This window comes from Carettochelys insculpta, chromosome 32 (genome assembly GCF_033958435.1).
Source record: "Carettochelys insculpta isolate YL-2023 chromosome 32, ASM3395843v1, whole genome shotgun sequence".
Lineage (NCBI taxonomy): Eukaryota > Metazoa > Chordata > Testudines > Carettochelyidae > Carettochelys > Carettochelys insculpta.
The window spans coordinates 4,321,500-4,348,103 of NC_134168.1; the positions used below are offsets into that span (position 1 = coordinate 4,321,500).

Here is a 26,604-nt window from a genome sequence, read left to right on the forward strand (position 1 = left end):
CACACAGCATGTACCCCCCCCGCCACATGCATCGCACGCTCCTTCCCTGGGGCCCTGCAAAGGGTACTCCGAGCCCGGGCTGCTCCCCCCCTGCCCCATGTACCTCCCCCGTGCACACAGCATGTACCCCCCCCCCACCCCCAGCACATGCCTCAGACGCGCCTTCCCTGGGGCCCTGCAAGGGGTACTCTGAGCCCAGGCTGCTCCCACCCACCCCGTGTACCTCCCCCGTGCACACCGCGTGTACCCCCCTGCACACACCTCACACGCTCCTTCCCTGGGGCCCTGCAAGGGGTATTCCAACCCCGGCTGCTCCAGCCCACCCCCGTACCTCCCTCATGCACACAGCATGTACCGCCCCCCCCCCCCCCCACACACACCTTCACGCTCATTCCGTGGGGCCCTGCCAGGGGCACTCTGACCCCGGGCTGCTCCTGCGCACCCCCGTACTTCCCCCGTGCACACTGCATATACCCCCCCTGCACACAGCTCGCACGCTCCTTCCCTGGGGCCCTGCTGGGGCGCTCCAGCCCCCAGGTGCTCCCACCCACCTGTGTACCTCCCCTGTGCACACACTGTGTACCCCCAGCTTCACACGCTCCTTTCCCTGGGCTGCTAGGGGCGCCCCAACCTGGCCCTTCCGAGCTCCACCTGCCCTGTCTGCTCCCGTTCCACCTCCTGCCCATCCCATCCCATCCCAGCTGCTCCCATCCCCCTACCTGCGCCCAGCCTGCCTCCCAGCCCCCAAAAGACCGCAGGCCGTGGGGCCATCGAAAGAGAAATGGGCAGTGGGGGTGGACAAAGCCCCTCCAGCTTCACCTCCCCCAGGCCCCAGCAAAGAGGGGGGAGAAGTGGGCCATGAGGGAGCCCCCCTGGCTGGGTTCTCTCCCGGCGCTGGGAGGGCAGTGGGGGCTGGTGGTTAGAGCAGGGGGCCGGGTGCCAGGACTCCTGGCTTCTCTCCCGGCTCTGGGGGGGCAGTGGGGGCTGGTGGTTAGAGCAGGGGGCCGGGTGCCAGGACTCCTGGCTTCTCTCCCGGCTCTGGGGGGGCAGTGGGGGCTGGTGGGTAGTCAGGACAGGCCCAGGGTGGACTTTGAAGGGCAGATGCCGTATCTCTGCTGGGGACCATTGCTGCTTGGTGGAGCTGCCCCACTGCTGGGACTGTCGGGGCACCTGGACCCCTAGGACGGGCTAGGACCGTCACCGCCGGCTGTACCCCCCCAGCTGTACTCCCAGCCACAGCCGTGGTCACCACCAGCCCGTGCAGGGCTCAGCCCGTCTCGTCCCCCACGCCCTGCGGGCGCCACCTGCCCCCACATTGACTGCTGGCCCCTTCCAGCCCACTGACTCGCCCCTGGTCCCAGCTCCTGGCTGGTGGCCGTTGCCCCGAAGCCTCTTCAGGGACCTGCCCCGCAGCCCCCCCGGGGGCAGGACCAAGGGCCGGACAGCTGGGACCCCAGAACCTGCCCGCCTCAGGGAGGGGGGTGTCTCCTCCAGCCCTGGGGGCTGCAGGAGGGGTGTCTGGGGGCTGGAAGGGGCAGAGCCCCCCACCACAGGGCAGGCTACACCTCCCCACCCCCAATGATGACACACGCCGGCTGTGGGGCAGAAACAAGCTTTATAGAGAACCAGCAGGGAACCCCATCCAGCTGACCCGTGACCTTAGCTCCGCCCCCTTCTGCAATAGGCCCCGCCCCTGCCACATGCTGTGATCCCCTATAACCCGTGGCCAATCCCTGGTCCCCCACAACGCTCAGAGGGCCCCGCCCCCCTGCGGGTCACCCTGGTACTGGACGTGGAGCTCGGCCACGTCGTCGGTGGACACGCGGACCCAGCCGTCCTCCCGCACGTGGTATAAGTTGACCTCGCCCCCGGAGTAGGCATCGCGGTAGGTGGCCTGGTAGATGGCGCGCCGGGCCAGGTCGTAGGCCTCCTCCGCCGTCAGGTCGGGCGCGTAGCCGCGGTCCAGCACGCCGTAGGCGTAGACCGAGCCCGAGCCCACGGAGAACACCGTGCCCGAGAGACGGTTCCCCTCGCTGTCCACGTAGTACAGGCCTGGGGGCGAAAGGCGGTCAGGGCCCGGCTGCCCCTCCCGAGTGGGGCTCCCCCGCAGCCCAGGTGGGGGGATCACCGCCCCCCTCTCTGAGAATCCCCCACAACCTTGCCGGGGGGATCACCGCGCCCCCTCCCCGGGGCTCCCCCCGCCCCCGGCTGGGCCATAGGGATCACATCCCCCTCCCCGAGGCTCCCCCACGGCCCAGCCGGGTCGAATCATGTTCCCCTCCCCGGGGCTCCCCCATGCCCCAGCCGGGAGGGGGCAAATCGCATCCCCATCCCCGGGGCTCCCCCAGGGCCCAGGCCAGAGCGGCCCCCACCCCTGGGCTCACCAGGGCCCCGCTTGTCCCAGCCGCAGATCATGGTGCCCATGCTGAGGCCCAGCCCCTTGTACTGGTAGACCATGTTGGCCAGCAGCTTGGAGGCGGCGGCCACGGAGATGCGCTCCTTGTTGCGCAGCTGGTAGATGCGGCACTGCCGGGCCAGCAGGCGCTCCCAGAAGCTGCAGTCGGCCGCCCCGCCTGCCATGGTGCCCAGCAGGTAGGGGTTGATCTCGATCACCTTCCGCACCGTCTGCGAGGCCACGTACGAGCCGGCCGTGGCCCGCGAGTCCACCGCCACCACCACGCCACCCTGGAACTGCGGAGGGGGCGGGGTCAGGGGCCGGCCACGCCCCCCACCACGCCCCCGGGGACTGGGAGGTCGGCCACGCCCCCTGGGGACTGGGGGCGGGGTCAGGGGGCCGGCCACGCCCACCGCCACGCCCCGGGGGATTAGGGAGAGGTGACTCAGGCAGGCCTGGCCCTGCCCCTGCCTTGCCCCCACCCTGGCAAAGGGGGTTGTTTCCCTAGCTACACCCTGGGGGGCTCCCTTCTGGTCCTGCCCCTTTGGGGATGTACCCCGACCTTGACCCTGCCCCCCATCCTAGCCTATCCCCCACGACGCAGTCCTCCCTGGCCTTGCCCCAGTTTGTGCACCCCTACATGTGTACCCCTCCCTGGCTCTGCCCCCTGACCTAGGCCTGCCACCACGATGTACCCCGACCTGGCCCCGCCCCTTACAAGACCCCGCCCTCTGGGGGGATGGGCCCTTCCCTGGCCCCGCCCCTTACAAGGCCACGCCCTCTGGCCTGGTCCCACCCCCCGGAGGATAGGCCCCTCCCTGACCCCGCCCCTCACAAGACCCCGCCCCCTGCCCTGGCCCCGCCCCTGGGGATGGGCCCCTCCCTGGCCCCACCCCTTACAAGACCCCGCCCCGGGAGCGAGGAGCCCTTCCCTGGCCCCGCCCCTTACAAGGCCACGCCCTGTGGCCTGGCCCCCGCCCCCTGGGGTGAGCCCCTCCCTGACCCCGCCCCCGAGGGGGTCGTACCCCTTGCTGGCCCCGCCCACCTTGAAGGCCAGCGTGGTGGTGCCGTGCAGCTGCTCCATCCCGGCGTGCCCCGCGGGCGGCGCGCCCCAGGCGGGCGGGGGCGGGGCCAGGCCGGGCGGGCCGGGGGCGGGGCGGGGCCCGGGGGGCTCCAGCGCGCCGCGCCCCGCCAGCCCGAAGAAGCCGGCCCGGTTGACGGGCAGCTCCGGCGGCAGCAGACTGGCCAGCGCCATCTTGGGTGAGGGCGGGCGGCTGGGGCGGGGCTTCGAAGGCCGCCCTAAGTAGGGCCGGGCGCCATCTTTGCTGCGGGCAGAGCGTGACTCGGCGCGGCCGGCCGCGCATGCGCCTTGCGCGCGGGCTTCACTCCGCGTCCCGCTCGTCGGGGCTCGGCGGCCATCTTGGGGAGGGGTGACGTCAAAGCGAGGAGACGCGGCGGTCCGCCATCTTTGCTCCGGGCAGCGGCCGTCACGTGACCGCCTTCGCGGCCATCGCGGGTAAGGGCGGCCTCGCTTCACTCCCGTCGAACCCACAGGCCGCGGCGGCCATCTTTGCTAGGGGCATGACTGGCCCCGGCGCGTGGGGTTGGGCTGGTGGGGGCGGGGTTCGCGGCCGGGGCGCGAGAAGCTCCCTTCGTGCGTGTGCAAACGTGCACGCAAGCGTGCAAGCCCCGGCGGTGGGGCTGCGCTGCCCCCTTCTTTGTGACCCCCCAGTGCTTGTGCAAACACCCGCGGGGCCCTGCCTCTTGCACGCCCGTGTGCGCAGCCCCCGCAGCAGGGTTCAAGATGCCCTGGGCCCGGCCAGTCCCCTTCCCGAGCAGCTCGTGCTCCCCGGGTGGCTGCAGCCCCCGGCACAGGCCCTGCGTGTGCATGTGTCAAACCACAGCAGCGGCTGAGTGCGCAAGGCCCCCTGACGCCCCGCGTAGCGATACCCCCATGGGCACACCCCCGTTTACACCTCTCCACCCCCCCAGACACTTTAGGTGTGCAACACCCCCCACGGAATCGTGCAAGCCCCTTGTGCACGTGCAAGGCACGGCCCCGTGCGTGCTGGTGCTGCTCACCTGCCCGGCCTGTTGCCCATGAGGAAGCCCCGGCTCCAGGTGTGTGGCAGACAATGCTGCGGTTACCTCCCACTCCCCTGGCAGGGACGCAGTGTGGGGAGGGGGGACGCCAGGGGAGCAGTGGAGGGTGACAGGAGCTGACGAAGCAGCGTCCGGGGGGTGGGGGGGATTGGAGACCTATATCTCGCCCTCCTCTGCCTCCCTGCCCCACTCTCCCGGCTGCCCCATGGCTCTGCAGGACCTGCTGCGCTGCCGGCCCCGCTCGCCACCACCCCCCTGGCCCCTGCCACCCCCCTGCCCGGCACCCGCCGGCCCCCCCTGCCCCCTGCCCCATGGCACCACCACACTGGCCTTCCGGCTGGCCGAGGGCGTGGTGGCAGCGGCCGACACGCGCTCCTCCTGCGGCACCTACGTGGCCTGCCCGGCCTCCCGCAAGGTGCTGCCGGTCCACGCCCGGCTGCTGGCCACCACCTCGGGCACCTCAGCCGACTGCACGACCTGGCTGCGGGCCCTGCGCTGCCAGCTGGCCCTGCGGCGCCGGGAGGACGGGCGGGAGCCAGGCGTGGCCGAGGCGGCGGCACTGCTGGCGGGCGGCCTGCGGGCGTGCCGGGGCCGTGGCCTTTGCGTGGCCGTGGCGCTCTGCGGATGGGACCGGGCCGGGCCCGGACTCTGGTACGTCTACAGCGACGGCACCCGCCTGCCCCTGGACGTGGTGGCCGTGGGCTCCGGCTCACCCTATGCCTATGGGCTGCTGGACGGGGCCTACCGGCCCGACATGGCACCAGCCGACGCGTACGCCCTGGCCCGCCGCGCGGTGGCCCTGGCCGCCCGCCGTGACGCCTACTCTGGGGGCTGCGTCGACGTCTTCCATGTGCGGCGCAGCGGCTGGGTCTGGGTGTCCCGCGGCGACGTGGGGCAGGTCGGGGGCCTGGCCTGGGGCCTGGGGGCACCCGCCCAGCCCGAGGAGGAGGAGGAGGAGGGAGCGGAACAGACCAGTGCGGACCAGTCAAAACTGGCAGGAACCAGCCTGGAGCCTCATTAGCTGGCCAAGAGCAGCGTAAACCAGCCTGGGCCCAGTGTGAACCAGCCTGGACCAGCCTATTCCAGTGTAAACCAGTACGGACCAGCCTGTACCAGTGTAAACCAGTACGGACCAGCCTGTACCAGTGTAAACCAGCCTAGACCAGTGTAATCCAGCATGGACCAGCCTATACCAGTGTACCCAGCATGGAGCAGCATAAACCAGCACAGAGAATATAAACCAGAACAGACCAGCCTATGCAAGCGTGGGCCAGTGACCTGGTGTGGGACTACTCTGAGCACCAGAACTTCCCAGGATAAAGCCCCATGCAACCTCGACCAGCATAAACCAGTGTCCACCAGTTTGGCCCAGTGTAACCCAGTTGGGCACCTTAACGTCACCCACAGCAGTGCTCCAGCGTCCTGGGATGAACCCAGCTATAATGACACGAAGCGGCCAGACAAAGCCAGTATAGCCCAGCCTGGAGCATCATCAGCTGGTATCAACAAGTACGGACCCTTGACCAGTATGGACCAGTAGAAACTAGCCTGCAGGATTATTCCCTGTTAACCACTATGGAGCCAGCACCAGTACAAACCAGCCCGAACCAGCGTAACCTGACGCAGACCTGCTCGGCCCACCGCCAACCGGTACCGACCGGCCCGAACCAGCGTAATCCGGCGCAGACCTGCTTGGCCCACCGCCGACCGGCCCAAACCAGCGTTACCTGGCGCAGACCTGCCCGGCCCACCGCCGACTGGTACTGACCGGCCTGAACCAGCGTAACCCAGCGCAGACCTGCCCGGCCCACCGCCGACCGGTACCGACCAGCCCAAACCAGCGTTACCCAGCGCAGACCTGCCCGGCCCACTGCCGACTGGTACGGACCGAAATGTGCCAAGAGACGGCCAGTGCTCAGGGCTGAGCCGGGCAGTGGGGTGGGGGGCTGAGGTGCACGTGGGGGGCACGTTTATCCCCCCACCCATGTACCCACCGTCCCATCATCCGAACTCGTGTGTGGGAGGGGGCAGGGCCTGGGCTCCCCCCGCCCCCACCCCCGACGCCTACGTCGGCACGACTGCCTCGGTCCCTGTATGTCTGCGCCGCCCCCCTCCTCCCCCTGTCGCCCCCTCCCCTGCTCCCCCGGCTCCACCCCCCTCCCCTGCCTCCCATCCGGTTCCCCCATCCCAGTCCACCCCCCCACCGGCTTTGGCCCCCAGTCACCACTCCCCAACCGCACCGGGGAGTTGGACCCTGGGGTCCAGGCCCGCACCAAGGTGCAGGTCCGAATTTTACAAAATAAATTGTTTATTATGCAATTATAACATGGATACTGCCCTAATGGTACGTCCCCACCCCCCCATCCTATAGAATGGTACGTCCCCCACCCCCACCCTTTAGAATGGTACAACACCATTCCCTGCCATACAATGGTGCATCCCCACACCATCCTCACGTAATGGTACATCCCACGCCCCCCGCATACAATGGCACAACCCACTCTTCCCCCCTGCACGTAATGGTACAACCCACTCTCCCCCCCCCGCACATAATGGTACATTCCACCCCCCCCCCCCGGGCACACAGTGGTACGCCCCCACCCCACAGAGGATATAACCCCCCAGGACCCCAGGTCTTTACCAGTCCCCGCATCTGTGGGGTGAGGCCCCCGACCGGGCTTCCTGGGGCTGCGCGGGGGCAGGAAAAGGGGCCCGGGGGCTTGTGGGGGGTGGGTGGATGGACGGACAGGGAGGGCGGGGCCAGGACAGCCGGACATGTGACGGAGGCTGGGCGGCAAAGGGGGCGGGGCTAGGAGCCTGTGGGCGTGGCCTCAGGCCGGGCCCCTGTAGCGCTCTGCCGGTCGGCAGAAGAGGGGTCCCCGCCCTGCTGCCCCCCAGGAGCCTGAGGCGACCGCCCCATAGCCACAGACCTGCAGCGAGTCGGGGGGCCAGTATGGCAGCGTAGCTGTTCTGGTGGATGCTGCCTTCCTGGGGCGGTGCCCCCCAGTGCCAAGGGGAGAGGGGGGTTCAGTGCCAGAGCCCCCCAGCCTGCCCCCCACCTTGGACCACCCCCTGATCAGAGCCCCCCAGCGCTGCAGGGAGAGGGGAGCAGTGATGGCCCCCCCCCGCCCCCAGCAGGGGGCTGGCAGAACACATTACCAGCCAGGGGTTTGATCCCCAGGGCCTGCTGGGGGGACCACAGCTTGCCAGAGGGGGCACTGATGGGGGCACCAGCCCCCCCTTTCCCTTCCCCCCGGCCTGGGGGTCCACACTCGGCTCCAGTGGAGTCAGGGGTCCGAGCTGTGAGCAGACCCAGCTCCCGGGGCCCCCCGCTGGGAAGAGCCTGTTCCCCGGGGGGTGTGTGTGTGTGTGTGGATCCGATGCCCCAGGTCAGCCCCTCGGGCAGCCTCCCCCCTGGGCCGGCCACAGGGCCCCCAGCCCACTGCACCCCAGGGGCACATGCTCCTGGGGGGGCGCATTGCCCAGCTGCTAGGGGCCCCCCCGCCAGCCCCATGTCCCTTAAACTGGGGCACCGGCAGAGCCGCGGCTGAGCCCGGCCTTCAACATGCTGGGGGCCGGCGGAGGCTGTTCTCGGGGGGCGCGACCCACGCAGCGGCCACGGCTCCGCTTCCCGAGCTGGGGCTGTGACCCCCGGCGGTGCCCTCTCCCCACCCAGAGGGCGAAGGCCCAGCTCGGCCCCCCCAGCCCCTTCGGCGACATGGCGGCCCCCGGGGATCTCCCCTGCACCCCATTCACCGCGGGTGCCAAACAGCTCCTTTACCCCGCCCCTGAGGGGTCCTGTGCCACGTCCCCTCCCCACAGCTGCCCTCAGGTCGGCCTCCCCCGCCCGTAACAGCTCCCGCCTGGCCCAGGAGCAACTGACTGCCCCATATGGGGGTCGGTCGGGGGGGGGGTGTCCGAAGGAGCCCCCGGCCCCCCAGGAAACACACACGCCCCTCACGTATGAAACTAACGCCCACCTTTATTCCTCCACTCCCAGCGACGGCAGAATAAAAAACATTTATCCCAAAATAAAATACAAATTAACAGACTTGGGGGGCAGAGTTACCCCACCCCAGGAGAGCCCCATGGGGGGGCAGAGTTACCCCACCCAGGGACCCAGGAGATCCCCATGGGGGGGGCAGAGTTACCCCACCCAGGGACCCAGCAGATCCCCATGGGGGGGGCAGGACAGGGGAGGCTCGAGTTACCCCCCTGCCCCAGGGACCCGGCAGAGCCCCACAGGGGGCTGCCCCCCCCCGGCTCAGCGGCGCCCCCCCCGGTCCCTCACGGGGGTGCTGTGGCTGCGACTCCGGCTGTGTCTCTTGGCCTCGCGACGTTCCCGACCGCCCCTGTCGGCGCCGCCTGCCCCCCCCGCGGCGCCCCTGGCCCCCCGCTCCCGGCTGTGTTCCCGCCGCCGCTCCCGCTCCGCCTGCCGGCTCCGCTCCTGCTGGCGCGACTCCTCCTCCTCCAGCTCCTTCCGCCGCCGCTCGCGCTCCCGCGCCCGGGCCGCCCGCTCCGCCTGCTTCTGCACGAACTGCGGGGGACGGGGTGAGGCCCGAGCCGCCCGAAGAGCCCCCGAGCCACCCGCCCGCGTCCCCAGGGAGCCCCCGAGCCGCCCGAAGAGTTCCCGAGCCACCCGCCCGTGTCCCCGGGGAGCCCCCGAGCCGCCCGAAGAGCCCCCGAGCCGCCCGCCCGTGTCCCCGGGGAGCCCCCGAGCCGCCCGAAGAGCCCCCGAGCCACCCGCCCGTGTCCCCGGGGAGCCCCCGAGCCGCCCGAAGAGCCCCCGAGCCGCCCGCCCGTGTCCCCGGGGAGCCCCCGAGCCGCCCGAAGAGTCCCCGAGCCACCCGCCCGTGTCCGCGGGGAGCCCCCGAGCCGCCTGAAGAGTCCCCAAGCCACCCGCCCGTGTCCCCGGGGAGCCCCCGAGCCACCCGCCCCCCAGGAACGCCTGAGCTCCCCCCCCGGGAGCCCCCTCTTCCCTTCTCCCCTGGGCTGCAAGTCCCTGACCCCCCGGCGCTCACCTGGGTGTCTGTCAGGGGCAGCCAGTAGATGCAGGGGGCAGCCTTGGTCTTGCGGAAGAGGTCGTCCAGCAGCTTGGCCGGGGGCTCCTCCGGGGCCTTCTCTGGGGGTTGGCGGGTGGAGTCAGTGAGGGCAAGGGGAGGGGGGGCTGTCTGGCAGGCCCTTAGCTCCGCCCCCAGGCCCCGCCCCAAAGGCCAAGCCCTACCCTTCTGCCCCACCCCTCTCCCTGCCAGGCCCCTCCCCCTCCCCAGGCCCCACCCCATACCTTTTTTCTCGGCTTTCTTTTCCTTGGCCTTCGGCAGCTCCTTGCGGCGGCGCTCACGGGACCGGGAGCGGGGCCCCTCCCGCACCTTGTCGCGGTCCCACTCCCGCTCCGCCCGCGTCCGCTCCCGCCGCTCCATCTCCCGCTCCCGCTCCGCCCACTGCTCCCGCACCGCCCGCTCTGGCTCCCGTGAGCGCTCCTCCCGGGGGGCTGAGCGCCGGGCTCCGCGCCCCCCGACCGGCCCGGGCCCTGCAGCTGCTGCCGCCGTCACCGCCTCCGCCCGCTCCGCCAGCAGCCCCCGGTGGAAGTCCAGCTGGGGGGAGACGGGGGTGAGTACACATCTTGATCCCTCCGCCCCTGCCCTGATTCCTCCAGCCCCGATCCGCCCTCCAGCCCCCGCCCCGCCCCGATCCCTCCAGCCCCGATCCTCCCCCAGCCTCCCCACCCCCATTCCCTCCAAACACCCAGCATCCCGACTTCCCTGAGCTCCTCTCCCTACATAGGGCCCCGAGCTGCCAGTTCCCCGGCCCGGTACCTCGTCCTGCTCGGCGAAGTCTGCCGCCAGGAACTTGGGGTTGGACTGGGGCCACTTCACCCCATGCAGGGCATTGCGGGTCAGCACTGCCTCCTCCACCGTGGAGTACTGCGGGGGAGAGAGAGCTGGAGCCGAGCCGGGCCGGGCCGGGCAGGGCCAGGCGGGGAGGGACTGAGGGACACTCACTGTGACGTAACAGTGCGACTTGATCTTGTCGATCCAAAAAGCGTCTTCCACCAGCGTCCCCGTGCGGCCGAGCAGCTCCTTCAGCTGGGCCAGCGTGAAGGGCCTCACCTGCCGGCGGCAGCGCGGGTCAGCGGCCGCAGCAGGTGCCCCCTTCCCAGCAGTCTGGGCCCCTCCGGGCCAGGGAGGCCCCCCTCGGCCCCACTCACCAGGTTGCAGATGTGTACGATGGGGCTGGGCTTGGCACGGGGCGGGGAGGGGAACTGCGCCGTGCGCACGGGGTCGTCGATGGTGATGGAGACGCCCGAGCGCTGCTGGCTGATGGACCGGCGGGTCAGGGTGTCGCTGAGCGTCACTGCGGGGGGCAGAGAGGAGTTGGCCGGAGGGCACGACCCCCACAGGGCTCCGATTCCCGGGACTCTCCCCCAGCGCCCCGCGCCCCCCACCCGCAGCTCCCAACCTAGCTCAGCCCTGCCCCCCACCTTGTCCTCCAGCCCTGCCTCAACCCCCCAGCACAGACTCAGCTCTGCCCCCCAGACCTGTCCCCGGCCCTCCCTTCCCCTGACCTTTCTTGACTTCATGTTCCACAGGTGGGGGCAGGGGCACCTCGGCCGTGACCTGGGGGGCCTCCGGCTGCTCTTCCTCCGGCTCCTTCTCTTCCTCCTCCTCCTCCTCGCCCTGCCCGTTCTCCTGCCCCTCGGCCAGCACCACCTGCCGCAGGGAGGGCGCATGTGGGGGACGGCCCAGCAGGAAAAGGCGCCGGGCAGGGCTCCCCCCACACCCCCTCCCCGTACCTGTGTGACCGTCCGGCAGATCTTGAGGCCCTTCTCATGGGCCGTCGGCTCCCCGTGGCGCTCGCCCTCGTCCTCCGAGAGGCGCGAGTCGTCGGCGTGCAGGTCCACCACCGCCTCCTGCCCCGCCGCCGGCTTCATCTCTGGGATCAGGCTCTGCGGGCACCAAAGCGCAATGGGACCCAGGCGTCCGGGGCGGGACCCACAGCGGGCGCAGAGCCGGCCGGGGACCCAGGCGTCTGGGGTGCCCCACCCCCTTACCTTGAGTGACTCAGTGGTGATGCTGATGGATGGTTTCTTCTGGGTGGTAGCCGTGCTGGCCCCCCAGCGCCGCTTGCGCCCCCCCAACGGGCCGCCCTCCGTGTCGCTGTTCCCCGCCACTGCCCCCTTGGCCGCCGCTGCAAACCCAACAGCCAATCAGAGCCCAGCAGGGCCGCGCCCGTTCCCCCCCAGCCAATCGGCGCACAGGACTCAAGGAGGGGCTGGAGCGGCCAGGCAGGGTCGAGGACCCCAGCGATGGCGCCCCGCGTTGGGGGCGGGGAGGGAGTGGGGGGCCCCGCCCCGGGCTCAGGGGGTGTCCCGCCGGTGGGGGACGGGTCCCGGCTGCTCTCGGGGCAACACTTACACACGAGGGAGATTTTCCTCTTGAACGCCTTGTGCTGGGCGGCGGCCTGTGGAGAGAGGGGAGGGAACGAGACGGGGGAGGGAGAGAGCCCCGCATGGGGGAGGGGGGCGGTCAGGACCTCTCTGGGGGGCTGCGGCCCCCAGACCCGCTGGGGCAGGGGGACGCCGGTGGCTCAGATGGGGCTGAGGGGGCGGACGGTCCAGGCCTTGTGGGGCTTCCCTCACCCCAGCACCGGGGCGTGGCTAGGGTTCCGAGTCCTGGGAAAGGGGGGGCTTACCCCACAGACAGCACCACACACTGCTCCCCCGGCAGCCCCAGGCTGCACCCCATGCCTCCAAGCTGCCCCCAACCCCCTCACTTCCCCCCACCAGCCCCACACCCTGCCCCCTCCACGAAGCCATCCCGCACCCTGCTGGCCCCACAGGGCTCCCATCTCCCTCACGCCACCTGTCACCCTCCCCCTCTAGCCTGCTGCCCCCCAGCCCCACCTCTGGCTCCCTCTACGGAGTCCTGGAAAGATCACACCCCACGGATCCGTTAACCCCTTGGAGGCTGGGCCCCCCCACCCCTCACAGCTCAGCACACAGCGTAACCAGACCCCTCCTTCGTCTTTAAGGACACAAGGAAACCAAAGAAAGAAGAAGATAAAGCAGCTGCTGCCAGCGGCGCCAGGTACCAGCTCACACCTGGGGCGTCCTCCGTCGGCCAATCGCACCGCGGTGCCCAGGGTAGCTAGGCAACAGCCGGTCCAATCGCAAGGCGCCCTTCCAGGTTTGGAGGGGCGGGGCGGGGCAGCAAGAGAGAAGGTGGTGGTGAAGGAACCTAGCGCTGGTGTCCCAGGAGAGAGGGCACAGGCGAGAGCCGCCCGCCGCCGGGGGGCTGGGTGAAGAGTCCCAAGAAGAGCGGGCACCCTGGGGCACCGGTCCTGGCATAGTCCAGAGAGCGATGGGGACCCCTGGGGTGGTGGGGAACCCCAGGGGCGAGGGTCCTGGCTGGAGCAGTCCAGACAGTGATGAAGACCTCATGGGTGGTGGAGAACCCCAGAGCTGAAGGTCCTGGCTGGCGCAATTTGGACAGTGATGGAGCCCCCCGGGTGCGGAAGAACCCCAGGGGCGAGGGTCCTGGCTGGTGCAGTCCAGAGAGCGATGGGGACCCCCTGGATGGTGGAGAACCCCAGGGGCGAGGGTCCTGGCTGGTGCAGTCCAGAGAGCGATGGGGACCCCCTGGATGGTGGAGAACCCCAGGGGCGAGGGTCCTGGCTGGTGCAGTCCAGAGAGCGATGGGGACCCCCTGGATGGTGGAGAACCCCAGGGGCGAGGGTCCTGGCTGGTGCAGTCCAGAGAGCGATGGGGACCCCCGGATGGTGGAGAACCCCAGGGGCGAGGGTCCTGGCTGGTGCAGTCCAGAGAGCAATGGAGACCTCCAGGGTGTGGAAGAACGCCAGGGGTGAGGGTCCTGGCTGGTGCAGTCCAGAGAGCGATGGAGACCTCCAGGGTGTGGAAGAACGCCAGGGGTGAGGGTCCTGGCTGGTGCAGTCCGGAGAACAATGGGGGCCCCCCAGAATGGTGGAGAACCCCAGGGGTGAAGGCCCTGGCTGGCGCAGTCCGGAGAGTGACGGGGACCCCCCAGGGTGGTGGAGAAACCCAGGGGTGAAGGCCCTGGCTGGCGCAGTCTGGAGAGCGATGGGAAACCCTCAGGGTGGTGAAGTACCCCAGGGCTGAAGGTCCTTGGAGTAAGTCCCAGAGTTCCAGGGACATTTATGATGCGATGGTCTCAGAGCTCACCCCTTGAATGGGCCACCAGAGCGAACACCAAAGGCAGGAGCCCACGCGCAGTCGAGGCCCTGGGGGCGACCAACTCCCCCAGGTTGGAGGAGAACCCGAAGGGGCTGGTACAGTGCCGTGAACGATGGAGACCCCAGAGCGGCGGAGAACCCCCGGTGGCTGACGAACTTTGGAACAAGCTTGAGGGCCGCAGGGAGCCCCAAGAAGCGAAGGTCTTCCCCGTCCATTCTCTGGGAACATGAGTTCTGCCCCTGGGGACCAGAGATCCTTGAAGCAGCCGCCAAGAGCAAGGGGTTCTCCAAGCAGGTCCCATGGTCAGGAGCCTCAAGGTTTGCAGTGAGTTCATTTGCCTGGAGAGCCCCGGAAGGGAGCCGGGGCGGGGGCTGGACATGACCCCCAAGTCTTTGGACAGTTCCATCAGCCTGGAGACTCCAGTGGCCAAGGTCCAGGAGCAGACACATCCCAGCTGAGCTGCGTACCCCACAAGGGGTGTGTGGGAGCAGCCCGCCAGGGCCGGGAACTTGGGCTGCCCAGACGCCGGGGTTCACGCTCCCCTCCCCCCCGCCCGCTCTCTGTCTCTCTCTCCGTGTCTCTCTGGCGCGTGCGCCTGCTGGGCCGGAGGCTCTTTAAAAATGTGGATCAGAACAGAGGAGTCCAGAGGAGAAGGTCAGCGGGAGTGGGGGAGGGCTGCTGGGGGGGGGGTCCCGCCCGTCCCTGGAGGCGGTTCTGGGGGAGGGGGGACACCCCCAGCTGGAGCAAGGAGGCAGGGAGAGCTCGGGACAGATGAACCTCGTGACAAAGCGACATTGTGCAGCACGACCCCACCACAGCCCCCCCAGGCCCTGCACCCCCAAACTATGGCTAAAGGGGGGCCAGGGGAAGACTTGGCTGGCTGTGGCAGGGGGCACCCCCAAACTGGCTGGCAGTCCATGTGAGCTTATCCCAGCCCCCACCCTCCCATCTCCTCCACTGTGAGCAGCTCCGGAAGTGGGGGGACAGCCCAATGCTTTGCAAACGGGGCAGAGCCCTCACCCTCCCTGGTCTGCCAGCAAAGTTCTCCCCTTTGGCACCCCCCGGCTCTCTTACCCCTGCCCTGCCCTGCCCCTTGCTGGCTGAACTAGGCCTCCCCGGGAAGCATAGCAGCCCCCCACCCCCCCCATGCCACAGGGTGCCCCGCCATGCTACCTCTTTTCTGTCCTCGTCCTCGGGTCCCCCGTCGGGGCGCTCGTCTGGGCCGGGGAGCTGGGCAGGGGGGCCGGTCGGGGGGCTGGCGGCGGCCTGGTGGGGTTCCACCTCCATAGGTGCCTCCTCCTTCTCCTCCTGACTACTGGGGAGGCAAATGGGGGGGGGGGTCAGCAGTGGGTAGGTGGCCCCTTCATCAGGCTCCCTGCACCCCCGCCAGAGCCCCGTTCCCCAAAGCATCCCATGGAAACCTCTGAATTGCCCCCCCAATACCCCACACCTGCCCCCCTGGAAACGCACCGTCCTCAGCCCCCCTCCCGCTCAGGACAGTGGCGAGAGGGGGCAGACAAAGGGGCCAGGGAGCGAGAGGCTGAGTGGGGAGGGCCAAGCCTGGGGGGATGAACAGGGACACGTGGAGGGAGGGGCGCTGCGGGAGCCGGGCCGGGGGAAAGGCAGAGGCCGGCGGGAGCGCGGCGGGGCACTGAACGGCAGGGGGGAATGAATGGAGCCGGGGCTGAACGGGGGCGGGGCCGGCGATGAATGAGGGGGTGGGAATGGAACGGAGCCGGGCGGCGGATGAATGGGCGGGGGGATGGAACGGAGCCGGGCGGCGGATGAATGGAGCCGGGGATGAATGGGGGGATGGAATGGAGCCGGGCGGGGGGATGGAATGGAGCCGGGCATGAATGGAGCCGGGCGGCGGATGAATGGGGGCGGGGCCGGGCCGGGCCGGGTCTCACCCGCGAAGCCGCGGGCCCGGCATGGCGGCGGCGATGGCGCCTCAGGGATGCGGGCCGAGCCGGGGCAGCAGCAGCAGCGGGCGGCAGGCGGGCGGGGCGGCCATCTTAGCGCTACCCAGCAGCCCCCGCGCGGGGGCGGGGCCGCCGCAGCCCCCTTCGACGCAGCCCCGCCCTCCCCATCGCCCACCTCCAGGCTCGGCTCGCCGCCCCCCAGCCGCAGCCCGGACCAGAGCTCCCTCAGAGCACGGCCCCCCGGCGCCCCTCCCGCCTCGGCTCCCAGCCCCGCCCCCCGCCGTCCCGTCCCCAGGGACCCCGGCGTCCGAGCCCCGCCCCCCGCCCGGCTCTGGACACTTACCTCTTCCGCTGCCTCTGTTCTGCCCGGCCCGGCGGGTCCCCCCCGGACCCTGCCCCGGCTGGGCCCCCCGGCGTCTCTGAGCTGCCCTGTGGGGAAAGGGAAGGGCCCGGGTGAGAGGGGTCCCATCCCTGGGCCCCCTGCCCCCCAGAAAGCAAAGGCCCCCCCCCTCATACCCGCAGTGACTCCGGGCTGGGCCGGTGCCCACGGCTGGGATGTCTCTGGGGGGCCAGCAAGGGGGCTCTGCCCTCCGCCCTGGGGCTCTCCAGTGCCTCCTGGTGGTGTGCCGGAGAGCCGAGCGAGGCCTCGGGGCTGCGCGACTGGGGTTCCCGGACGGACGGACAGACAGACAGACAGGGCCTTAGTGAGGCCTCAGCCCCTGCTGTCCCCCCTCCCCCCAGCCCTGGCCCCTCGGGGGGGACCTGGACCACGGCTGAGGGGGGGTGGGGGCTAGAGCATCCCAGCTCTGGAACCGGAAAGTGGCCCAGCAGCCCAGGCCTTGGGGACCCGTCGCGTGGCCCCAGCCCCCAGCAGGGAGTTCCACAGGTTAACGGCGCCTGCGGGCTGGAACCGTCTGCCTGTCCCTGCGGCGCTGCGCTGCTCTCTCCCCCGCTCCCGCCGGCCCCACGCGCCCGGTGTTAGACATCCGGCGGCCGTCTGCCAGCATCCAGCCACGGCCCCAACTCCCTGGTGTGGGCCCAGGGGTCCCCCGGGCATGAGGCTGCCCAGCTGGGCCCTGAATTCCCGCACCCGGCGCCATGGGCCTGACCCAGCCCGGGGAGCTCTGTGGCTCCCTCCCCCTGCCTCCCCACGGACCCGCTCTCTCCCTGCTGCCCTCGGGGCCCGGGGCAGCCCGTCCCTGCCCCACTCGCTGGGCTGGGCGCCCGGCCTCCTCGGGGGGCATCGGTTCCATGCTGAATGGAGGGTGCCCCCCTCCTCCCCCAAGCGTGCTGTGTGTGCTCACGGCCAGGGCCCCCCTGGACTTGGAGCGATGCCAGGCCCCCGGGAAGGGGACCAGGAATGAGGCTGAGAGCGAGGCTGCGCGGGGACGGGATACTGTTCAGGTCGACCACAGGACTGAGTCTAGAACAGGCCTCCCCCCCAGCAGAGAATGGCGCTGAGGTCAGGGTGGTTCTAGATCACACCAGGAGCAGGAACTCCTCCGCTGTGGATCTAGAACGCAGAGGTGGGTCTAGCCCTCCAGAACGTGATCCTGGAGCAAGGTTCGGTTCCAGATCACACATTGGACAGGGGCCTGCTGGTGGGCTGATCTAGAGCACCGTGGTGAGGTTGGGACAGAGCTAGCCCTCCAGAACCTCTCTCTAAATTAAGGTTGGGTTCTAGACTGAGCCACATGCAGGGATCTAGAACACTAATGGGTCTGGAGTGCATCCAGCCCTCCACAGAGTGGTCTAAGGCTGGGTTCTGCATCACAAGGTAGGAAGACAACTCCGGAGCGCCAAGGCATGCCCGGAACAGGCCTGCCCCTCCAGAATCTGCTGCGGCCCGGAACGGGGCTCTGGATCCCATGGTGAACAAAGCCAGTGGCTCTGCGCTCACCTTCCTGCTGCTGCTGGAGCTCGAGCGCGAGGCCTGGCGCTTCCGGGGGGGCGACTCAGAGCGGCTAGAGCGGGATCCAGAGGAGGAGGAATCAGAATCCGAGTCCGAGCCACCCCGCCGCCGGTGCTGGGAGGCAGGGGGGGCTGATGCGAGACAGGTCTCCAACAGCCCTTCCTGAATGGGGGGGACCTCCTTGGTCAGCTGCGGGGGCGGGCCTTCATCCTCCCCTTCCGACAGCTGGGGAGGGGCTGGGGACCTGGAGCTTGCAGCCACCCCACCTTCCTGTGAGATCTCAGGGGGCCCCTCTGCCTCCTCTCGGAGGTCCTCCTTGTCTTCCTGGAGCCCAGCCACTCCTTTCTTCTCCAGGGAATCCTCCAGTGGGGGGTCTGGCGGGCTGGGCTCCCCCTTGTCCTGGGGGGCTGGCGGGCTGGGCAATCTCTTCTCCTGGGGGGCCGGCGGGCTGGGCTCCCCCTTGTCCTGGGTGGCCGGTGGGCTTGGTAATCCCTTCTCCTGGCGGGCCGGTGGGCTGGGCTCCCCCTTGTCCTGCGGGGCTGGCAGAGGGCTGGGCTCCCCCTTGTCCTGGGGAGCCGGTGGGCAGGGCTCCCCCTTCTCCTGGGGAGCCGGTGGGCTGGGCTCCCCCTTCTCCTGGGGAGCCGGTGGGCAGGGCTCCCCCTTCTCCTGGGGAGCCGGTGGGCTGGGCTCCCCCTTGTCCTGGGGAGCCGGTGGGCTGGGCTCCCCCTTCTCCTGGGGGGCCAGCGTCACAGTTACCCCACTTCCATGGGGTTCTGAGGGCAGGATCATGCCCCCTTCCAGGGGCTCAGGCATATCGGGCGCCTGGCTCTCCCCAGGTGCTGGGGCCTGAGCTGACCCCCTGCCCTGGGGCCCTGACGATTTGGGGCCCCCCACTGCTGGGGCCTCAGGCCTCTCCTCTTCTTGGGGCAATGGGGAGCCGGGCACCCTGGTCTGTTGGGGTGCTGGGGCCATGAGCCCCGCCTTCTCCTGAGCTCCTCCGGCCTCCTGGGGTGAGCCGCTCGCCTGGAAGCCTGGGGGCCAGCTGGCCCCTCTCTCTCCTCCCCCCTCCAGAGCCTTCGCTGTCTCCTCCTCTTCCTCCTCCTCCTCCTCTTCGTCCTCCTCCTCCTCCTCCTCGTCCTCCTCCTCTTCCTCCTCGTCATCCTCCTCCACTTTCAGGGTGGTCCGAGGGGTGCCCCTCCGGCCCCTGGGGGCCGCCTCCCGCTCCTCGGGCCCTGCGGCCTGGGCCCCCTCCGGGGCCTTGGAGGCTCTGGCCTGGGACAGAAGAACATTACTCACCCTCCCGGCAGCGCAATGAGCCCCGCTGACCCCCTGGGCGGCTCCTGCCCCAGCGCCCTCTGCCAGGCCCCCCCCCGCAGCCCAGCACCCCCTGCCAGCACCCCCTGCCGGGCCCCCGCAGACCCCACCTGCCGGACCCGCGTGGAGCGGCGCTCCTGCCTCCTGGCCCCTTCCTCGTCGGAGTCGCTTCTGTCGCGGGAAACTGGGCAGCTCTTCCCGGAGGCTGGGAAGCGAGAGGGAGCCCTCAGCTGGGGCGCTGGGCCTGGAGCCAGCCCAGCCCTCCTCCGTCCGTCCTGCTTCCACCCCGACGGGGCAGCCCTCCCCCCCAGAGCCCGCCGTGCAGCGCGGTTCTAGAGCGGCGTCGGCTCTAGAGCCCTCTTTGCCAGCCGGTCTCCAAGCAAGAGTGCCCCCAAGGGCTCCAGACCCAGACAGCGTTCTAGAGCGCCAGTGAGCAGAGGCAGTGTCTCACGCCCCCTTCCGGAGGGACTCCCAGGCTGGGGCTGGCTGTTCTAGACCCCTCAATGTGCCGAGCGTTCTAGGTTATGGACCAATCATCCCCAACCCCCCCCCCGACGACAGCAGCTCCAGAAACGGCTCTTCTAGAGCCCAGGTTCTAGAGGCCACTCAGGAACCAGCCACAAAACAGGGGAGGGACAAACCTGGCTGCCATCGGGGCACCCGCTTCCCAGGGCCACGGGCTGAATGCTGAGAGAGTCCCAGCCAATCAGACGTGCCCAGTGCCCCGCCCCACACTCACCCTCCAGCTCGGCTGCCTCCCGGGCCTCTCTCTGCAGCCGCTGCTGCAGCAGCTCGTGCTGCTTCTCCAGGTATTGCTTAATGAAGCTGTTCTGGCTCATCTCCTCGCCGATCTGCTGGGAGACCAGAGGCTGAGGGGGACAGGACGCCTGGGCTCCATGTGCCTCGTGGGACGAGTGGGGGTGGAAGGGCTGGGAGCCCGGACGCCTGGGTTCTCCCCGGCGCTGTGGGGGCAGTGGGGGCTGGTGGTTAGAGCAGGGCCGGGAGCCAGGACTCCTGGGTTCTCCCCGGCTCTGGGGGGGCAGTGGGGGCTGGTGGTTAGAGCAGGGGGCCGGGAGCTAGGACTCCTGGGTTCTCCGTGGCTCTGGGAGGGCAGTGGGGGCTGGTGGTTAGAGCAGGGGCCGGGAGCCAGGACTCCTGGGTTCTCCCCGGCTCTGGGGGGGGTTGTGGGGGCTGGTGGTTAGAGCAGGGGGCCAGGAGCCAGGACTCCTGGGTTCTCCGTGGCTCTGGGAGGGCAGTGGGGGCTGGTGGGTAGAGCAGGGGCCGGGAGCCAGGACTCCTGGGTTCTCCCCGGCTCTGGGGGGGCAGTGGGGGCTGGTGGTTAGAGCAGGGGGCAGGGAGCCAGGACTCCTGGGTTCTCCCCGGCGCTGGGAGGGCAGTGGGGCTGGTGGGTAGAGGCAGCCCTAGCCCAGGTCCCTGCTCCTCTTCACCCCCCTGCGGGCTGCCTGCCCCCCGGCGCTCCCGACGGCCTCACCTGGGAGTTGGGCTGGAAGGTGGCGTGCAGAGTTGAGTGCTTCTGCAGGTTCTCCAGCATCAGGGCCTGGGGAGGGGAGACGCTGAGCTCAGAGCCTGCAGGTCTCAGCACCTCCTGACCCACGCCCACGCTCGGGGCCTGCCCCAGTGCTGAGCCAGACCCTGCAGGGGCCCTGCTCTGACCCCCCCCAGCGGAACACCTTCCCTCCAACCCTCCCCCCACACAGGCAGGGGACCCCTCCGCTACCTCTGAAGACCCACCCAGCTTGCCCTCAGCGTCCAGCCTGCACCACGCTTCCGTACCATCCCCACCGCAACGCCCCGGCTCAGCCCACCAAGGCTGAGTCCTCCAGCCCCGTCCAAGTAGACCCCAGCTCAAGCCAGGCGTGGCTGGTGCCAGCGCTCGCCCGCCCATTATCCCAGTCACTGGGATGGGCTGAAAAGCCGTCCATCCCTCAGCGAGAGGAGACCTCTCTAAGCTACGCCCGAGGCCACCCATCTCCCCACCCACGGGCACAACAAACTTGGTGCGTGCCAAGGCCCGTTCGGCCCCATGCCACCCCCAGGGACACACGCCGGCGGTGGGCGCTCTGCTGGTCTATCTCGTTTGAAGGCCACTCCTGATTTCACACAGCTCAGCCCACAGAGGTTCCCCCTGAGTCCTGTTTTTGGGCGTGGGCGTGAGGGTTGGGGCGTGCAAAGGCCCGGCACCGCCCAAGTCAGAGACACAAACAACGATAGAGAGAGAATGCCCTGAAGGCAGCCACCGTCCGATCCCATTCTTCCCAGAACGCAATGACCAGCCCGGCCCGCGCCAGCTGCCAAACTCAGCCACCTCCACCACATCCAACTCCATCTCATGACGCAACCCCAACCGAACCCAGAGCTCAACCACCACTGAACCCAGGACCACCGCGCAACCCAACGCAGAACACAACCACCACTGAACCCAGGACCACCGCACAACCCAACCCAACGCAGAACTCAACCACCACTGAACCCAGGACCACCACGCAACCCAACCCAGAGCTCAACCACCACTGAACCCAGGACCACCGCGCAACCCAACCCAACCCAGAACTCAACAACCACTGAACCCAGGACCACCACGCAACCCAACCCAACCAACCCAACGCAGAACTCAACCACCACTGAACCCAGGACCACCGCGCAACCCAACCCAGAGCTCAACCACCACTGAACCCAGGACCACCGCGCAACCCAACCCAACCCAGAACTCAACAACCACTGAACCCAGGACCACCACGCAACCCAACCCAACCAACCCAACGCAGAACTCAACCACCACTGAACCCAGGACCACCGCGCAACCCAACCCAACCCACCCAACACTCAACAACCACTGAACCCAGGACCATCGCGCAACACAACGTCAACCCAAGCCAGAATGCAACCACCACTGAACCCAGTACCGCTGCGCAACGCCAACCCAACCCAGAACTCAACCACCACTGAACCCAGGACCACCACACAACGCAATGCCAACCCAACCCAGAACGCAACCACCACTGAACCCAGTACCGCTGCCCAACGCAACCCCAACCCAAAGCAGAACTCAGCCACCACCGAACCCATTACCACTGCACAACACATCCTCAACCGAACCCACAGCTCAACCAACAACTCAGTACCACCGCACAACGCAAGCCAACCCAACCCAGAACGCAACCACCACTGAACCCAGAACCACCGCACAATGCAACTCCAACGCAACCCAGAACGCAACCATCATTGAACCCAGTACCACCACGCAACGCAACCCCAACCCAACACTGAACCACCACCGAACACAGTACCACTGCACAACGCAACCCAGAACGCAACCACCACTGAACCCAGCACCACCGCAAAATACAACGCCAACCCAACCCAGAACGCAACCACCACCGAAACCAGTACCACCGCACAACGCAACCCAGAACTCAACCACCACTGAACCTAGCACCACCGCGCAATACAACGCCAACCCAACCCAGAACGCAACCACCACTGAACCCAGCACCACCGCGCAACGCCAACCCAACCCAGAACACAACCACCACTGAACCCAGCACCACCGCACAACGCAACGCCAACCCAACCCAGAAAGCAACCACCACTGAACTCAGTCCCGCCACGCAGTGCAACGCCAACCCAACCCAGAACTCAATGTCCACTGAACCCAACATCACCGCGTATCCCACCTACAACTCACTCCATAACTCAACCATTTCCACCAGGTCTAATTCCATCTCAACATAACTACAACCCAAACTCAACTACCACCCAATCCAATTTCAGCGTACAATGCAACTACAACCCAACCCGACATCAGCTGCCATACTCAGCAACCAGCCCCTGATCCAATTCCACCACACAACTCAACTACAATCCACTGAACACCACCTACCTCTCTCATCCACCACCGCCCACTCCAATTCCATTGGAGAACTCAACTGTTCAACCATCAGCCAATCATACATCAATGGTGCTGCTCCATCGGTACCATGCGACCCCCTCCCTCTGTGCAACTCATCACCACCCCATTGTGTAACCCAACTACTCAACCCAACAGTGGCTGACCAGCCCAATGGCTGCCTTCAGCCCATTTCCACCATGTGTATCAGACACAACCTAACCCAACATCCAACACAATTACACCCTGGAATTCCACCACAACACAACAACCCACACTAGTACATTCGCCTGCCCACCAAAGCGACTGTATCCCTCAACCACAACTCCAGCCATGAACTGTCCAACACAACATTCACATTACATGCACCCCTCACCCCCACAACTGGTAACAGTAGTAGAATCCTCCTCCCCCAACTGCAGTAGGAAGGGGATTCCCCCAAGGCCTCACCCTCTCTGATGGCGGCATTAGCAGTGGGGTCTTCTGTAAGCCTTACTCTTCCTGGTGGTACTAGTGGGATCTTCCAAACCCTGTCCCCTCCCTTGGAAAGACAAAGTGGGATCTCCCCAAGCCCCACTCCCGCTGTTGGCATCAGTGGGGCTATTCCCAACCCCCACCCTCTATTGGGTGGGCACAGCACGATCTCCACAAAGTACCTGCCCTACCGGTGAGGAAAGTGGAATACCCCATGCCCCATCCCCACTGGTGGAGGAAGTGGGATCTCCTCAAACTCTGTCCCTCACAGCAGGGGGCAGTGGGATCCTCCAAAGCTCCACCTCTGCTGGTGAAGGGAGTGGGATCTTCCCAAGCCCCACACCCATTAGGAGCAGTGGGATCCTGAAGCTCCACCCCTCATTGGAGGTGGGATGTCACAAAGCTATGCCCCCCATTGGTAGAGGCAGTAGGATATCACAGGCCATGCCCCCATTGGTGGGGAAAGTGGGATCTCCCCAAGCGTCACCCCCTTATTGGCGGAGGAAGTGTGTTCTACCAGGCCACGCAGCTGTTGGTGGGGGAAGTGGGATCTCCCTAAGCCCCGCCCCCCGGTTGGTGGGGAAAAGTGGGATCTCCCAGGCCGCGCCCCCCGTTGGTGGGGGAAGTGGGATCTCCCAGACCCCGGTCCCCAGTGGTGGGGAAAAGTGGGATCTCCCAGGCCCCGCCCCCCCGCCGGCGGCAATGGTCTCTTCCCCCGGGCGGCCTCCTCCCCCCCCGCCACCAGGGCGCCCCTCACCCCCGCCCCACCCGTGCGAGGTGGGCGCCTCGCGCATGCGCACTGGCCGCTCCCCGGGGCCCCGGGCCCCTGCGCCGGGCGGGGAGCGGGGGGTCCCGCCGCGCATGCGCGCTGCGCCCCGCGCCTCACCCCGCGGAGCCGCTTGATGAGCGCGCTCTTCTGGCCGCTCTTGGCCAGGCCGCGCTGCTGCAGGGCCGCCTTCAGGTCGGCGACGCGCAGCGCCTGCAGCGGCCTCCCGTCCAGAGTCACCTCCTCCCCGTCCGCCATCTTGTGTGGCGCCGCCGCCGGCCTCCTCCCTCGCCCGCCCGGCTCGGGCCCGCTCGGCAACTTCCGGCCGCGCTTCGGCTCTTTCCGGAGCCGCCCGCCCGCCTTCGGCTCTTTCCGGCCTCGCTTCGGGCTGCTCCGGCGCCGGCGCGCACCCGGAAGTCGTCTTCGGGCCTTTCCGCCGCTCTTCGGGAGCTTCCGGTCGCGGCTCGGGACCCGGAAGTGAGGTCCCGGAATCGCTCGGGTACCTCCGTCGTTCCTCGGGAAACATCGGACGGGGCCGACGCCAGCTCGCCTGTCTGGGAGACCCAGTGGCATCAGCGCGCATGCGCGGGTTGGTGTGCCGCCGGGGCGGGGGCGGGGAGTGGGAAGTTCGGATGCCCTCGGCTGTTTCCGTCTCAGGCCGAGGGACGAGGCCGCGGGCTCGGGCCCTTCGGGAAACGCTCGGGTGTCCCGCCCCGTCCCTATGGGGGCGGGGGCGGGGGCGGGGCCAGGCTGAAAGCGAGGCTCCGGCCTGCGCCGGGAGGGGACGTCCGGCGGTCGCTGAGTGCGGACCCGGGTGAGGACTAACAAGCGCTCTCGGGGCGCCCCCGGCTCCCCCCTTCGTCTCGCGCCTTCCCCAGGCCCCTTAACGACCCCACCTCTTTCCTAAGGGCGGGGCTGTCCCCGGGAGGGCGGGGCTAACCTCACAGGGGCGGGGCTTTCCCCAGGGGGCGGGGCTAAACTCACAGGGGCAGGGTTGTGCACAGAGGGGTGGGGCTAGCCTCATGGGGGCGGGGCTGTCCCCAGAAGGGTGGAGCTAACTTCACAGGGGCGGGGCTAAACACACAGGGCCGATGCCTTCCTCAGGAGCACAGGGTTAACTTTATGGGGCCAGGGCTGTCCCCCTAGAGGGTGGGGCTAAACTCAAAGGGGCGGGGCTAACATAAAAGAGGTGGGGCTACCCTCGGGGGCGGGGTTAACGGCTCGAGGGCGGGGCTCAACCCTGCCTGTTTCCCCCAGATGGCGGCGCCTGGCCCGGCCCAGGAGATGCTCTGCGTCCTGCACTGGTTCACGGGCTGGTTGGGCCCCCAGCGGCAGCGCTTCCTGCAGGACCTGCTGGCCAAGGCGGCGCCCAGCAAACTGCGCCCCCTGCTGGAGGGGCTGGAGGGGCTGAGCCTGGCCGCCCCGCCCCCCTCCCTCTTCCAGTGCCAGCTGCGCCTCTGGGACCAGTGGTTCCGGGGCTGGAGCGACGCCCAGCGCAACCACTTCCTGGGCCAGCTGGAGCAGGCTGACCCGGCCTTCGTCGCCCTCTTCTACCGCCAGCTGGCCGCCACCGCCGGGCAGGAGTAGGGGCTGCCCCACGGCCGACCATGTGAGCCCCCACCAGGCAGGAGTAGAGGCTGCCCCACGGATGACCAAGTGCCCCGAGACCTCACTGTGGAGAATCCCCCCCGTGCGCCTCACCAGAACCCCCTATGCTGGAGCAGTTTGCGTAGGACCTACAATAAAGGGGCTGTTGACATAGAAGCTGCCAGACATCGCCAGCTGGGGACAGGACGTGCGTGTGGGGGCTCCAGGGCGGCCCATCCCCCGTGCAGCAGGGTGAGACCCGCTGGTGCCCACAGGACGGCCGTTTCTGTGGGAGCGCTGAAACCTGTTGTTGTAGGACTATGGAAAAGTCACACGGCCCCGGTGGGAAACATCGGTGCAGTGACTGCTGTTCTCGTAGGACCTACAATAAGGGGGTTTGTTTACATCTGAGCTGCGTCTTCCGGCATCAGCCCGCTGGCGTGCCAAGGTCCCTGAGGTGTCTGCAGCTGTGGGCGAGGCCAGCGGCAGCTTCCTCCTGGGGACAGGTTTACGTAGGACCTACTGGCCTGGCTTGGGGGCCTGGGCGCTGCTGACTTGTTTATAAAGAGCAAATGGGTCTGAAAGCCGCAACGCAGCCCCACTGTGTGGTCTGTGCCCGGCCCTGCCCTGGGGTCGGGAGCCGGGGGCCAGGACTCCTGGGTTCGCCGGGGGCCGAGTGTGGGGAGGGGAGCACAGGCGGAGAGGAAGTGGTAGAAAGGTGGCGGGGGGAGAGGTGCACAGGGGCAGCAGAGGGGGGTGGGGCGGGGTTCCCAGGTAGGGGGGCAGGGCATCTCCCCAGCTCCGCCCCACGGGTGGCGACACCCAGGCTGGGCTTTGCGCAAAGGGCCCCACGGAAAGCCCTGCGGGGGGGCAGAGCCTGGGGGGGATGGGGTAACGGCCGGTTTCCCAATGCAGTGCAGTCTCCCCAGCGGAGGCGGGGCCGTGCCCCACACTAGGGGGAAGCTTCACTCTCGGGGGGAGGGGTGGTCGGTCTGCCCTGCCCCCCAGGGAAG

The 26,604-nt window shown here is 68.7% G+C and overlaps 4 protein-coding genes across 5 annotated transcripts; 2 read left to right on the plus strand and 2 right to left on the minus strand.

Annotated features, from left to right (window-relative positions):
* Positions 1-1,611: 1,611 nt before the first annotated feature.
* On the minus strand, positions 1,612-3,684 carry PSMB5 (proteasome 20S subunit beta 5). Its single transcript, XM_074982359.1, has 3 exons — positions 3,441-3,684; positions 2,385-2,691; positions 1,612-2,052 (listed from the first exon to the last, which is right to left on the minus strand). The coding sequence occupies exons 1-3, from the start codon at positions 3,648-3,650 to the stop codon at positions 1,751-1,753; spliced, it is 819 nt and encodes a 272-aa protein (XP_074838460.1). The 5' UTR covers positions 3,651-3,684; the 3' UTR covers positions 1,612-1,750.
* A 1,019-nt stretch (positions 3,685-4,703) lies between these two features.
* Positions 4,704-5,519, plus strand: LOC142005038 (proteasome subunit beta type-11-like). The gene has a single exon (XM_074982717.1). The coding sequence runs from the start codon at positions 4,704-4,706 to the stop codon at positions 5,517-5,519; it is 816 nt and encodes a 271-aa protein (XP_074838818.1).
* A 2,941-nt stretch (positions 5,520-8,460) lies between these two features.
* Positions 8,461-24,308, minus strand: ACIN1 (apoptotic chromatin condensation inducer 1). Of its 2 annotated transcripts, XM_074982166.1 has the most exons (18): positions 24,125-24,307; positions 20,350-20,415; positions 19,597-19,708; positions 18,968-19,062; positions 17,532-18,815; positions 16,148-16,291; positions 15,975-16,060; positions 14,883-15,024; positions 11,914-11,959; positions 11,550-11,686; positions 11,292-11,444; positions 11,064-11,208; positions 10,707-10,852; positions 10,501-10,608; positions 10,315-10,422; positions 9,783-10,092; positions 9,520-9,620; positions 8,618-9,035 (listed from the first exon to the last, which is right to left on the minus strand). In XM_074982166.1, exons 1-18 carry the CDS (start codon positions 24,260-24,262, stop codon positions 8,763-8,765), a joined length of 3,594 nt encoding a protein of 1,197 aa, XP_074838267.1. In that variant the 5' UTR covers positions 24,263-24,307; the 3' UTR covers positions 8,618-8,762. The 2 variants fall into 2 exon arrangements, with proteins under 2 accessions (XP_074838266.1, XP_074838267.1); XM_074982165.1 differs by lacking the exon at positions 16,148-16,291 and having other exon boundaries at positions 8,461-9,035; positions 9,520-9,622; positions 9,784-10,092; positions 24,125-24,308.
* A 305-nt stretch (positions 24,309-24,613) lies between these two features.
* Positions 24,614-26,176, plus strand: C32H14orf119 (chromosome 32 C14orf119 homolog). The gene is made up of 2 exons (XM_074982167.1): positions 24,614-24,818; positions 25,262-26,176. The coding sequence occupies exon 2, from the start codon at positions 25,262-25,264 to the stop codon at positions 25,589-25,591; it is 330 nt and encodes a 109-aa protein (XP_074838268.1). The 5' UTR covers positions 24,614-24,818; the 3' UTR covers positions 25,592-26,176.
* Positions 26,177-26,604: the final 428 nt, after the last annotated feature.